This window comes from Sinocyclocheilus rhinocerous, unplaced genomic scaffold, assembly GCF_001515625.1.
Source record: "Sinocyclocheilus rhinocerous isolate Xijiao unplaced genomic scaffold, SAMN03320098_v1.1 scaffold705, whole genome shotgun sequence".
Lineage (NCBI taxonomy): Eukaryota > Metazoa > Chordata > Actinopteri > Cypriniformes > Cyprinidae > Sinocyclocheilus > Sinocyclocheilus rhinocerous.
Genome location: NW_015630576.1, coordinates 1,751,359 through 1,767,141, shown reverse-complemented (window position 1 = coordinate 1,767,141; position 15,783 = coordinate 1,751,359). Strand labels below are relative to the sequence as shown.

The window sequence follows — 15,783 nt, the reverse complement described above, 5'->3', positions numbered from 1 at the left end:
GGTCTGTCTCTGACAGAGAGAGAGGGGAGGGCAGTTGCTCGACCTCTCCGGAATCTATACAGGTCTTGAAAGAAGAGAATTATTTTAAGGCAGTGTTTTTTTTAACTGGGACTACTTGCCAATGTTTTAAGGAATTAAACATTAATATATATTTTCATTTTATGTTCAAATTGTTAAATAAAATTTGTTGTATAGGTAAAGGCAGTGTGTTCCAATAGTTTTTAAAGACACTTTTTTTGTCCAACTGTTAAGTATTAGGATAAAAGTTATCGTTTAAATGTAGTGTAACAGAAATATTGTTCATAAAATATATTTATTTAATAAAAATTCGCCAATTTGTATTCTATATAGAATTTATTATGTGAACATGAATGTACTTTGTACATTATGTACATAATTTGTTTGGCCGTTGAGGATCACATTACCTGACAGCTGCCCCCCCCCACACACTTTTAAAATGCCTGTTACGCCCCTGAGTCTGAGTAATTTGGGCAATTCAGATTTCTTCAGCCATGGCTGTCCAATGAGACCCAGCCAAAAAAAGAATCACATCGAGACCCTCCTAACTCACCATTAACCCAAAACCACCCTTTTGGCAGTCAATAACTATAAAAACCGACTCCGCTCATGAAATATTAATTCCTGCGAGGTCTAAATCTGGCTTGTATTACATGCCCTTTGAAAAGGACAGTAAACCTTTGGGAACTTCCAGCCAAAATATTCCTTTTTAGCGTCGTGCCCAGATCGCAAACGCAAGCACATCTTAAGCATCATGTTGTACCCCTAAGCGAACATGCTTACAGGTGCTGTAAAAAGATCCAGGATTGGATCCGTCTGGGCTGATTTCTTTGTCATTTCAGCCAGTGAACAAGTTCAAGGCAAGCAGGAAAGTGTGGGGCTTGATCTGAGGTCACCCTGAATCACAGATAGATATCAGAATACACGAGCAAAGCAGAGAGTACAGTGTTGCTTAAAGTCAAAGTGATAACATTGATCTGTTCCCGGTACATATGAAAGGGACACCGCAATGTCAGACACAAGACCTCCAAAAAAATACCAATGTCATCCGCGTTGTGATACTTCAGAAGGTGCTTTTGGCTCCAACGTGAAAAAGCCTGTGGTACTAAATTACAGCTGCAATAACAAACACTTGGTACTGAAAGTCAAAGCACAACAGAGAAATGATCTGGCTTGGAAGTCCAATAAAGCACTTTCTTGCAGCCAGATTGTATTTTGCTCACTTTATCTCAATGTGTTGCATCAGAGTTTTTTTAATCTGATTACCAGTGAAAGCTATTTAAAAGTTTAACCAAAAATGAAAATTTCATCATTGTTGCACTGTGTACACTGTCCTCATTTTTTTTCTTTAGCATGCAATAAAAATGTGTGTTTATGCACACTTTCAGGCTCCAGTATAGGGACAGAAAAGGTTCACACGACTTCTGAAGTTGCTTTAAGGGAGAAACAGACCAAAATTCAAGTCTTTATTCACAGAAAAATCTTGAAATGTTATTCACGATTTAAACTGTCGAGTCACAATACACATGAGAATCAGTTAAATTTGAGTGTAGCTTTAATAATTGACTGTATAACATTTACTTAACCATACCTCTTTTAAAACATGGTTACTCTATTTATGTCCGTCAAACAAAATGTCTTTATGAGTTTGATCTCTCACTGATGTACCAGATGATTTTGGAATAAATTGCTTAAAATGCAGTTCATCTTTGCACAAAAAAAAAATAAATAAAAATGTTATGTTGAAACACTAAATATAACTTTAGAAGACGAAAAGTTGAGTCTGCAAATGAACAAAACTACATTCACTAGCCTCTCGTATCTTGTAGCATTGTATGGCACCATCATGATGCTGGGAATTTGTCGAAAAAAAGTAGGTTCATATGTCACAGACAGTTCAGTAAGTTTGACAGACAAATCAGTGCTGTGTCAATCTTGTAAGGTCAATTAAGCTTGTATGTGACCAGTTTGTATGTGACCAGTTTTAAAGCTAATTTTGAAGGAATGGTTGAAAAGAGTTGTGATGTTAAATGTGTACATTTTTATGATTAAATATATAGATGGTAAGCAGCCATGAAAAACTCAGTCTATACTGCCTCAGTTACAATTATGTACTTAGGAAAGCACAGTTAGGCTTTCATGCTTGTGTGAGCTGAAAGAAAAAGTGAATGTCGGGGATTATTTTCAGCAAATACTCTGAAAGCTGTTTTTCAAACATTGCTTTAAGTGTCAGCAGTCAGTGACCCAAGGGGTTTTACGCTTTTAAATAAATACAGAAAAAGAGAGAGTCAAGCTCAGAGCAAAGTCAGAAGTTTCTTCTCTAGATTGATTTTTCATCGCTTGGCATGAGTTTGACCTCCTGGATTCATCTTCTGAAACCCCCACTTGACACCCACCACCAAGGTTAATTACATACAGCACCAGAGCTTTGCTGTTCACTTCTGATCTACTGTGGAGACTGACCTTTGACCCTCAGGGGCATGGGCAACTGTTCATACTGTGCCATAGGCTGCCAGCATCTGTTTCATGTCTATTCAAACTGTGGCCACTCAGAGTTTTAAGTTAAGAATATTCTGAATTAGGGCTGGGCAAAAAAATCAAATGCGATTTTCATGCGAACTGACAAGCTACACAAAATCGCGTTCAAAATCGCAAAAATTCATTGCCGATTTTGAATGTGATTTTGTGTAGCTTGTCAGTGATCTACGGCTCTGTGTAGTAAATGCCGCTCCATCTGAAAGCACGTGCTGGAGATTTACTACTAATCACCAGAAGTGTCTTCACTGACGAGATGCGCATGAAAATCGCATTCGATTTTTTTGCACAGCCCTATTCTGAATGCAACTTCTTTGATAATTAAATTGCATAATAATTGTAGGTAAACAAAATTGGTAATGTTAATAATTTGCCATTTTAATTAGATAGGGTACAACATGGCTAAAGGCGCCCCGGGGTAAAAGGCACCTTCGATTTTATTTTCCGCTAAACCACTAGTTGGCAAAAAAACTTGGTGTAGCACTTACCGAAACAATCCGCTTTTCAAGATGCACGTCAGACTCCCTGTGCAAACAAAAATTATTACATTATTACAATTATTATTACAATTAATAGCTAAATGAATGTTTATATATTATACATATACATACATACACATATTATGTCTATATAGACACTGTGTGTATATATATATATATATATATATACACATATGCAGCACGTGTATAATGTATATATATATGTTTATGTGCTTGTATACACTGTATTATGTAAACAAATGTCTGATCAATATAGCATCCTTCAGCTCCTGGCTTGAATCAGAATGATTTGAATTCTAAACATGTTTGAAAGATTTACATGTTTTTCTGCTTCAGCGGCTTGTAAAGTGTTTACTGGTTTAAATTTCAGCGCAGGCAGCATTGTTGACAAGCTTTGGTGACTTCAAATCAAAAACCTAATCTAGCGAGAGAGCAACAGGCGTGGAAGCTGTACGCTGTCCATAGCGCACTGGAGCGCCAGCAAATATTTGTCCGTTGACCGCTTCAAAGACAGGCCCCCTACAAAGTGTATTGAATGAGGTGGAGACAGAGAGGAGCTTTAAATGTTTACTCCGACATCCATCTGATTGATTTGCAGAGAACGAGGCCTTTTACAGTCTTTCTGAGAGCCGATACATTGATTCAGTGAAACGGCCCCCTCCGAATTACTGTCTAAAGCGGTCCAGGTTTTTCTCATATGACCACAGCCGTCTGAATATTTCCTCTGTATTTAAACTTTATTTGACATTTTAGTTGTCAAAGGACTGTAACAATTTCAACCTTTGCTGACAGCACAGCTTAAGAAAATGCCATAAGTTTGGTTGCTAACTCCCTGGTTGCTATGATAGAACGCTGAGTATGCAAACGATGTAGCTTTTCATTGGTGGCATATATCACACTGGTGCGATTTAAATGTTAATGATTCAATGTTCATATGTTTTGTTTAGTTTTTTTTGCTGGGAGCAGAGCTTTACTGCTGACCTTTGACCAGTCCTGCCGCTCTAAATCCAAATCTGATCCATTCGCAAAGCAACTAAACGGCTCAGATCAGTGTAAAATATATGCAAGCTCCATGAAATTGGTTTCATCTTCATATATGTAGAATATAAACCCTCTCTCTTCAGATCTTGCATTGTATTTTTAAATATATATTTTAATATATATTTATTTTTTTCCTTTCATTCAAAATGTGAAAGATTTATTAGTATTATTAAAGCATTTTCACTAGTGTTCTTTTGGACCCCACTGTATTAAATATAATGTGTATCACCACCCACTCACTTACTCATCCACTTTCTCCATATTTCTCTCTCTGTCTACTGTAAATTAAACTGCTTTTCTCTGACGTATATGCTCCTCATACACACACTCACAGTCATTCACACATGTACCCACACGGATATGTATTTATTTCCTCTTTCCCTGTCACACATACACATTCGCCCACATAAACACACCTGTTCTCACTCTTTCTCTCTCACACTATGGGAAAGGCCGAATATTATTAATCTTGTTAATATTACTCTTCGCCATGAAAATGAATTATATTGAGATGCTACGTGTGGGATTGTTATGTGCATGATGTGTGATGTTTTTCTTTTTGATTTTTCTTTTTCTCACCAACCTTTTAACTAACAAAAGCACAATATGTTTCATTTTTTAGAAACAACTTTTTTAATATTTCTAAAATACATTTATATTTTTTTATTAAATATTTTTGAACAAAGATAACACAAGTTACTACATTTTGCAATCATTTATTAGAAGTTTGGATGTGTTTATTCACTCTAAAAAAAATGTTGGATTAAATACAACCCAGTGATGAACAAACCCAGCGATTGGGTTGTTTTGACCCAGCGGTTGGGTTACTGCCCAGAAGGTTGGGTTAAACATTTAACCCAATTGTTGGTTGAAAACAACCCAATCACTGGGTTTGTCCATATTTTACCCAGCATTTTTTAGAGTGTATATTTAAACAGGAAGATATGAGAACACAGAGTGCAAACTCTAGCAAGGACCAGTAGCATGACAGGTGACGTGTTTGACAGAAAACACATGCTGCGCTTTTGTACTTTGAATTATCTTAAACAAAACTGAAAATCGTTAAGAAGACCTCTGTCTCAAAATACATGCAATAATTTTAGCTATTCTTATTTGCTATACTTAAATCTCCAACATTTAAAAAAAAAAACCATAAAATATTAGATCAAGTAAGCACAGAATCAACTTTGCACTGCTGCGCGCGATCGCGTCAAGGATCAGACAATTATACACGTGCATCTTGAAAAGCAGATATTTTGGAAAGTGCTACGTCACATTTTTGTGCCATCTAGTGGTTTAGAGGAAAATAAACCAAACTCTCTTTGTGATTTTAAAACGTAAGACAGTACCCAGATTTGAAGACTAGCCTACAGTAAGATTTAACTTCTACTGTTAATAAGATTTTGGTAGGCTACTATTAGATGGATAGCCTAAATGTCCTAATTCAGATGGGCTACCTGTTTTTTTTTTTTTTAATGGTATATCAAAAAGGGTATTTTTTTTAAATGTGATTGTTGGTACATTTTACCAGTTTTTACCATACTTTCAAAACAAAAAGGAAAATAGGAAAAATATGCAATATGAAAATAATTGAAGACAAAATGTGTTTTACTGAGAAAAAACAAGATTTGGTTTTTAAAAAGACTTTTTCCAAAAGGTACATCTGGAAAAAGGGGGGTCGTCTTATATTCGGGCCAATACGGTATATACATACACTCTACTCTGTGCTTACTTGATCTAATATTTTATGTTTTTTAAAATGTTGTAGATTTAAGTAGCAAATAAGAATAGCTCAAATTAATGCATGTATTTTGAGACAGAGGTCTTCTTAACAATTTTCAATTTTGTTTAAGATAATTAAAGCAACAGTTTTTAATTAACTAAATAATAAGTATGGTATTTGGGGTAAAAAGCGCCCCTGCTGTTGGGGCTAAAGGCGCACAGTAATTAACATGATAATTAATAGATGGCTGACTTTTCCATTTGTTGACATGACATGGTTAGATTCAGATGGTAAATATCATATATTATGTTGGGTGTCCATATTAGAGATAATTGCCATGTTTAGAATGAAACCATCATATTTAAAAACATGATATAATAAAATATAATTCGTTGTTACTACTGTAAATGTATATTCAATTATTATGGGATCTCCTTCAATGCTTTCAAAATCTTTACTTTTTAAAATGGTTTTGTTTCTGTATTTTAAAATATATATTTTTTATATTAACATATTTTAATGACAGTATATTTATTGAAATAAAATGTATTCTTTTATTTTAAAAAATAAGCAGAAAATAGTACAACTCTTGCTAAAGTGACTGTTATGAACAAGTATTAACTTAGACATTATTTAAAAAAAACTATTTGTGTCAATACTGTGTGCCTTTTACCCCATGCTGGTGAGCCTTTTACCCCGTGTGTGGGGTAAAAGGCTCCCCTTGCCACCTCATACACTTATAAGATTTTTAAACAAAATAAACCACTTGAATGATTTATTTTCACACAAAATCTGTTGCTCCATTAATGTTGAATACAAACGTATGTATTTTTTCTGCAATTATACATTTTAGGCGCAGTGAATAGCACACTTTTTCTTAAGGTGTGCCTTTAGCCCCGTTGTACCCTATAATGTGTGTGTGTATATATATATATATATATATATATATATATATATACACACACACACACACACACACACTTTTTAAAAAATGTTTTTGCATTTGTGTGTGTGACAGATAAATACTGCTAATTTGATAAATATCTCATTTAAATGATACTCCCCCACATTTTCTTAAAACCTTGTAGTGACACTAACTTGTGCAGTCGTGTTACATTAAATTCTTAATATCAATAGTAACGTCTCTTTCTATGTCCGTAGGTACGCTCAGCCGTTCGTAAGCGCTGGCACCGCTGGCAGGATAAGCACTCCATTCGGGCACGGGTGGCACGGGCCATGTCTATACCCACCTCTCCGACACGGGTCAGTTTCCACAGCATCAAGCAGTCGTCGGCCGTCTGACCAGAACAGAAATGAAGCATCAGTCCCCGTTTCTTCTGCTCCCGCTCTTTCCGTCCTCAGCTAACCATCCACATCCTTTGCAAAACCCAGGGATAACAGCTATGGGCCAAACAGGGTATGATCCTCAGCTGAAACATAGATGAAGGGTGGAAATGTACAGAGATAACGAGGTCCACCTGCCAAACACAGAGGGGAAAAAACTGCTTCAGAATCAGATTAGAGCATCGGTGGTCTCAGACGGCAATGGGAGACCGTGGGAGGAACCTGACACAAACACAAAAAAGGTTGATAAATACTGGCAGAGTGTATTTATTTAATAGACAGAGTTATATGTCGCATCCTGTTCTCGAGTCTTCTCTCATTGGAGAGCTCAGATTATTCCTAACTATCAGATTAAGGTACTATATAATATACACTACATGGCCAAAAGTATTGCGATTGTTAGCCATACACGTGTCTGAATGGGATCAAATCCATATTCCAACATCTACTGGAAACCTTCCCAGAAGAGTGGAAGCTGTTAGGGAGGATAAACTCTTTATTAATGCCAATAGTTTTGGAATTAATTGCTCAGAAATCACATTTTTGTGCGTCCACAAACTTTTGGCCATATAGTGCAATAGTTTTAGGAGTTTTAAAACAAAATGACATAATCATAAAAAAAATAGCAGTTTTCCAATTGGAATCTTCAATCCAATCCAATCTTTGACAGATCTCAATGTGAACTTTCATTATTGTTATTGAATCTTTTGACTGGATACATTGGGGACAAATGTGTGGCGTTTTCTCCGAGATGTTCAGATTGTGACCCTTATATTTTTTTCTTACTCTTCACTCGCTGCTCTTCATTGCCCACATTGTTGCAGCTAGTAATAGTTTCTGTGAGCAAACGCATTCAACATGGACACTTTTCGCTTTGATATGATGAGTACATCTGTTGCTGTGTATATCATGCAGTGCGAAAATTGTAAACAGTTTTTACAAAGATGAAAGGTACGTGTTAATGCTCTCTAAGCCTGTTTGCATCCTGGGACTCAAGGATCTATCTAAACCCCGGGGGAAAAGAGGAAGGAAGCTCACAGGAAAGGGAACAACATCATGAAAGACTCTCATGCCTGCTAAGGTAGAAGACAGTACACTCCGATGCTAAACACATAATACAATCTTTTAAATAAGGGGTTTATCACAGAACAAAGAAAGGATTTTGATTTTATCCTGCATTTGGAGCCTCAGCCAAGCGGGCGATTGAATGTATTTCAATTAACCACTCCAGCTCTCCTTTTCATATAAGTTCCCAGTTATCAAGCAGTTTTACGAGATGATCATAGTACAAAATACTTGAGAAGTTGGATTCTGGAGACTCTTTCAAAAAAGACTAATTCTAATCACACGTGACTGGAAGTTGTTGGTGGTTTTGTTGCCCAAGAGCCTTAGGGATAGTTCACCCAAAAATGACAATTCTGTCATCGATTACTCAGCCTCATGTTTATCTAAAACCATATGACTGTATTTCTTCCAGCAAACACAAAAGGAGAAATTTTGAAGAATGTACACCACCGTTCAAAAGTTTGGGGTCAGTAAGAATTTTTTTTTTTTTTTTAAGAAACCATACTTTGATGCAACAAGGATGTATTGAATTAGACTCCATTAAGCTATTCATTTGAGAACTGCAACAAATCGGATCAATGAATAAATAAGTTGAACTGGATCAGTTTGATTTGTGAACAAGTCTTTCATTCACAGACTGGTTTTGTAAACTTGGTCAGCTGATTCACTGAAAAGATTTGACTCAAAAATGATCTGTTCACAAATGTTCTGATCTGTTCACAGTTTGTGTTTCATGGTAGAAAGAAATGGGTTCAGAACATCATGAGGGTGAGTAAATGATGACAGTTTTTGGGTGAACCATCCTATTTTAAAATGTCAGTTATTTATATGAAACAAGGTGCATTTCTACTGGTGTGGGCAGAAATTTATGGACAGCAGGGAAGTCACCGTGTCATTTGTGGACCACATTTTTTTCTAGTTTCTCTGGACAGATGTTCTGTGCGGAAGTAAATTTGAAAAAATAGATGAATAGTGCACTTTGGTGTTTTCTAGGACCAGCTTCTTCAATTCAAATCCCAACAGAATCAGGCCAGAAGAATCACCTCAGCAAAATCTGCTCCTATATCATTAGAGTCAAGAGAGATCTGCATGCATCACGTAGGGTCATTTAACATCCATCCATATGTTATAACCCTCGCCAAGCTGAGCCGCCAATGACCGAGTCCTGTGACCGCTCACTGCTGACTCAGCACAGTAAAGCAGATTTAGCTTTTGTGCTCATACATCCAATCAATCACATCTGATAGGGAGAGCAAGGTTGTTTAAAAAAAAAACTGACTCAGGACCTTCATCTATGCCTCTGTGCTCTTCTGACCTTCCTAAAGTACTTGTGCGAGAATCATATGTAAAGGCTTCAGCAGATTCCACATTCAGTCATGCTTGTTGTGTACGTGTCTAGAAGCACCATATATACGAGTTAGACATCTAGTTGTGTGTATATATAGGATGACTAGCATTGTGAAGTTTGCTAATTACCATATAGCAGTGTGTGTACCTGACAAACTGAGGACCAAGCTTGTGTCACTGCTGCTAGTAAACTGAAACGGTTTAGTGTCGCTACTAAGTTTAGGACTAAGGCTTTGTTCGTTTTTTTAATCTATTTTTACATTTCATTTTGCAGTGAAAACTGATCCGTTTGTTCTGACAATGTAGTAAACATCCGGATGCCAGCAACTGAGAGCTGGAAAGAGAGGACAGAAGGTAGATTTGTTTTGTCATGACATCTCTCCACTCTGCTGAACTTACAAGATGCATGAGAAAACATTGGTGATTTTAGTTATTCGTGCATATTTTGTGTACAAAACCACCTTTTTGTTCACTGTTGAGGAAACAAAAGTGAGGGAGTATATTCTGACACAGTTCCAAACAATACTGAGCACTTTGTATATTATTATTCAAAAGTTTGTGCTCAGTAAGATATTATTTTAATGAACACTTGTATTCAGCAAGGATGCGTTAAAATGATATTTTTAAATGACATTTTACATTGATAATAAAAAATGCTGTTCTTTTGAGCTTCCTATTCCTCAAAGAATCCTGAAAAAGCAGTACAACTGTTTTTAACATTGATAATGTTAAGAAATGATTTCACAATATCACTGTTTTTAACATCTTTCATAAACATTAAAAATAATCTCACTGACCTCAAATTTTGAACAGTAGTTTTTACATATTGTAGCACCCCAAATAATGATTAAAATATCTAAAATCTGAGATTTCAATGATTTCAGACCACATATGGATGTTGTCTTTGTCTGTGGTTACTTATTATATAAAGCCTATAAAATGGCCTGTCAAAGTTTATCTCAAATTGCAACAGCAAAGGAAGATCAAATTACAAAAATGAAACAAATCATCCCATCGATTTACTGGCAAGCCACTAAATTTTCAAACAAGTCTCTCTCACAGCACAATATACCAGCCGACAAAAATATATCAGGAGATAATGTACAGTCAGCCGGTCATTAAGGGCTTTATTTTGAGATAATGACCATCTGCCTGTACATTATTCCACTTACTAGACCGCTGCTTATCATTTAAAGGCATAAATGGATATGCAATATTGATTTTATTTGAAATTATTTGATTATGTCAGAAGAAAGAGTCTGCGGAGGTTTTCAGGGACAATGGTTAAACGTGCAGTTTAGTGGTCAGTCTGACTGCGATTGACCAATCAGATTCATGTATCCCAGAAAACCGTGTAATGAAAATAGAGAAACTAAGAATAGCTGGATGCTGAATAGCAAAACTCCTCAGACAGTGATGGATGTGATGTGGACAGAAATGAGAGAAGCATAAGTTACTATTTATGTCGAACAGATCTGTTTGCTGGTGCGTGTGGAATTGTGTCACCTGAGGGATCTGATTTAGCTTCATGGGCCTGAAGACTTTCACAGCACTGCTCAAACACACTCCATCAGTCTTTGCCTCACTATTTATAGCCCTTTAATAGTAAACACCTCAAATGTTCACTTCGTATACAAACCTGTGGGGCTACTAGCAAAAAGGCCATCTAGAGACAAAGGTACAGTCTATACAACATTAAATAATATTACAATATATTATCCTCCTGAAGAGCTAGATTAGTGACATATCTAGTGAATTAGGTGTTAGTTAGAAACATATTCTAGTGCTTACAGTGTCTAACCATACCTAAACCTTTCATATATCACATAAAACATAATCATTTATCAATCAGTTCTGGAAAGTAGCGCTACGATTTTACTACATTCATTGGCATTAGATGCAAATTCACTCTTAAAAATAAAGATTCCTTATTGGCATCTATGGTTCCATGAGCAACCTTTAACTTGCACGGAACCTTTCAATTTCACAAAAGGTTCTTTATAATGGAAGTGTTCACCAGATTATTCAAATGTTCATCACATTAAGAAAAAAAGGGTTCTTTTAAGAACTGTTCACTGAAAGGTTATTTTGGGAACCCAGAGTCGTTCTTTATGGCCTTATGGTTCAAAACGGACCTTTATGTTTAGGAGTGTAACATGCTCTTTCTCAGAACTGGATATATATCTATCAGGCTGTTCTTTAAAGGTGAAGTGTATACTGTAAATGTGTCCCATTTTAATATGCAGACAACTAACTGTATGTAAGCCATTCGCAGTTTGACTTTTCAAAAAAACAAACAAAAAAATCTAACACTATGGCTCTGTGAACATTGTTCTGTTTGCTTGAGCAGATTTGATTCAACCAATGAATTTCAGGTGCGACTGCCTGGTGTGCTGTTAGTTTTCTAGATAACCAGATTCTTGATTTTCTCTCGGCAAGTGATAAAATGAGTGAAAAACCCGAGCCGTATCTCTTTCGACTTGGGCCAGTAAGCAACAACCTAGCAACCACCCAGGACTCCCTAGCAACCACATAACATTGTGTTTAAAGGAATAGTTCATCCCAAAAAAAAAACGTTGTTTCTTCATTTAACCAGATTTGGAGAAATTTAACATTACATCACTTGCTCAGCAAAGGAACAATTAACGTCATGTGAAGTGAAAAGCTGCATGTTTGTAAGAAACAAATCCATCATTAAGGCATTTGAACTGCGAACCATTGCTTCTGGTCAAAATATGAGTCAAGTAATCCATAATAAAACTTATTTTTTGAATGAACTATTCCTTTTGAGTAATTCAGAACACCTCTAGAGGCACATAAATGACACACTTCAGCTTTGAAACACAAGATAATAGTGATTTGTGGGTTTTGGGGCTTGTGTGTATCTGTTTAGTAATAGTTTGATTTGTATCACTTTTCCCTTTGGCTTTTGTTTGTGGGTCGTGTGACCTCTAGACAGCAGTCAGCATTCCAAAGCAAGCTAGCATTCTCCATGCCCTCCAACATATGCGATATTCCAAAGTACGGCATACACGGTGTGCTCCTCCAACGTGCCTCAAAGAAGGCCTAAAAACACAGTCTCTGCTTATGACTTATTTCATCTCTGCACATAACTCAAATATCTTCTTCTGTTCAAAGATAAAAATGTCCAGACTCACCATTCTTGGTAAGGTCAGTGTCTGTATCAGATTTGTTGGCCGCCATCCTTCAGTTCAATTATACGTTTTCAGTATTAGTTCAATCATTTCTAGTAGTGTTGTCATTTCTGTGTTGGTGAGCCCTCCCTTAATTTTCTATATCTGTGAGAAGCAACACTGGTGTCTGTTAGTTTCTGTTTCTTTATTCACTGAAAATCATTTTCTTTGTCACTATTTTAGTCTTGTTTTCCAGTAAAGTATTTAATGCATTTAAAACATAAATTTACTTAATAAAATAAAATTGTGTAAATACTTGTTTTAAGAATAAAACTATTAAAAATAAATCTATTTTGTTAAGTAAACTGAATAAGTACATTTATCTTGTTTTAAAGATGTTTAAGTGTTTTACTGGAAAACAGCACAAAAATACGGATTCAGAAACGTATTTTTGCAAAGCTTATTTTCTCTTTTTTTTAGAGGTTGTGAAGAAGTTCTTCCAAAGTTGTGAAATATACAGAAGGTCCGGACAAGTACAAGCTGTGTAGCTGTATTTGTAACAACGATGTCAATACGTGATCTTTTTTGGGTATTTCTGTTGTGTTTAGTCGCTGATGTGAACGTGTACAAAGAAAAAATGTATTTATTTATACATGTATGGCACAGAAAAATATCTATATATTTATCTCACTATTTAAATAGGTCAGAAAACACGAGCCCACCCGTGACTCATATCAATATTTCCATAACATTAATGTCCAGAATGTGTGAAAACGATGTAATCTTGTATGTCTTGCTTTTTGTGGTTCTGTGAGACAATCTTTGCCATCATTTCTGTCATTTTCTGCAGTGCTTCAAGAACATTCTATTTATTACTTTTGCTCCTCTGTTTGTTTATGACTGATTTGATGTTTGAGAGAATTTAGGAACTGTACAGAAATTTATATTAAATCAACTACACAAAGAGTAAAGTCATATGTTGAAGGCATATAGTACTGTGCATTAAATTGTTTTTCTTTTTAAAATATTTTTCCCTTGTGGTGTGTTTATGTCCACAGGTTAGGTTAATAAAAATTGCTATACTTCATTTAAATCACACTGCATGTACAGTAGCAACATCACATCACTTCAAAGATACTGAGTTCCTTAAAAGGGCATGTTATTGACTTTAATCTTTCAGTGTGTCATTACATCATGTTTTTGTAATTCTACAGAAATGTTTGAAAGCCTTCTTTAGGTTAACATGACATATGATCTATCTGTAATGCTGATATATATTCTTCAGGATGTCCTGAACGCTTTGAAATAACATGCAATCTGAGCCAGAACATTGTGGGTTTAGGAGAAAATTGATCTGTTTTAGAAGAAAAAAAGTGTCTGTGTTTCACAGAAAAAGGCTATTTTTATCCGGTTCATTTGGCTTGAAAAGTTCAAAATAGCATTTCTTCCAAATTTCGTGTTACCTGTTTTAATTCCCAAGCTGTTTCTCATTATAATGAAAAGCATTCGATTACCTTTACACCTTCTTTTATAGAATCATCCTGTAGACTTTCACTTTATGCTTCTTTCATGCTTTTCCTCTGACCGAACCTTGACTTGCTTAAGACCATCAATAAGAAATACCACCTACAATTAATCTGACAAGAAAGCTCAGATGTCGTCCAGGTGTGAAAACACCCTAGAAGGCCCAGCTTGTGAAGACACATCACTGACAGCACATTAACAATGTGGCCAAACAAACACAAAGAACTTTTTGTTCCACAAAAAGCTTTTTTTTTCCACATACAGAGATGTTTTTGGTACTTTTGAGGGTACTAACACCCAATAAATGTAAGTGAGATATTTGCTGAAATGATTTGGACATGGAAAATTATATACACAGAGCAACACCTGCCTTGGAAAATCCCTACACTTTTACTAGTCTTGTACAATATTCATTATGTGGTTGAGTGTTGTAATACACCAAATCTTTCCAGACAAATTTGGCAAGAATCTTTGAGAAAGTATTTACATTTTTTTAAGGAAAAAGTATTTTATTTCTCATATATACACACAAGATAGAAACAGTGAAATTAGCATTTTTTTCCTTGTACAGTCGTGGCCAAAAATTTGTGGCAGTGACATAAATTTTGTGTTTTGCAAAGTTTGCTGCTTAAGCTGTTGTGCTGTTTATTCACATTGTTTCTAGATTATTGTGTAGAGTGATCAGAAGCATTTTAAATAATTGCTAAAAGCTTCATTGGCCAAAAAAATTAACTTACCTCCAAAGAAACACGTGCAGCCATCATCACTTTGCATCAAAATGGCCTCACATTGAAGGAAATTGCTACAAAAAATATTGCACCTGAAAGAACCAGCTCTGATGAAGCTCCCTTCCGACTGTTTGGGACATCTGGAAAATCGATTGTTCAGAGAAAAGGTGACCGCTACCATGAGTCCTGTTTTGGGACTCATCCTTTTGCCAACAGTGAAGCATCCTGAGACCATTCATGTGTGGGGTTGCTTTTCAACCAAGGGAGTGGGCTCTCTCATAATTCTGCCCAAAACCACTGCCATGTATAAAGAATGGTATCAAAATGTCTTGCAAGAGCGACTTCTTCCAACGATCCATGAGCAATTTGGTGATGATCCGTGCATTTTCCAGCATGATGCATCCACAAATCAAGACATGATAAAAAAGTGGCTCGAAGATCATTACATTGAAATTTTGGATCCGTGGCCAGGCAACTCCCCGGATCTCAATCCCATACAGATACTGTGGTCAGTCCTCAAAAGGCGAGTGGACAAGCAGAAGCCCACAAATTGTGATCAACTCCGAGAACTAATAAGGCAAGAATGGATCGCCATCAGTCAGGATTTGGCCCAGAAGCTAATATCCAGCATGCCAGAGCGAATTGCAGAGGTTATGAAGAACAAGGGTCAACACTGTAAATATTGACTCATATTTTTTGCTAATAAAAGCCTTTAAAACTTATGATATGCTTATCATTGTTTTTCAGTATACAATAGAAACGTGGAAAAAGAATCTACAAATACTGAAGCAGCAAACTTTGCAAAACACAAAATTTATGTTACT

General features: G+C 35.9%; 1 protein-coding gene across 1 annotated transcript in view; it reads left to right on the top strand.

Annotated features, from left to right (window-relative positions):
- LOC107740665 (corticotropin-releasing factor receptor 1-like) overlaps nt 1–7,380 on the top strand; it is a 23,729-nt gene extending 16,349 nt beyond the window's left edge. Inside the window, exon 7 of the mRNA XM_016553170.1 lies at nt 6,979–7,380. Coding sequence (XP_016408656.1) covers nt 6,979–7,119 — 141 coding nt within the window. The 3' untranslated portion in view covers nt 7,120–7,380. The remainder of the gene's footprint in view (nt 1–6,978) is intronic.
- The last annotated feature ends 8,403 nt before the right edge of the window (nt 7,381–15,783 follow it).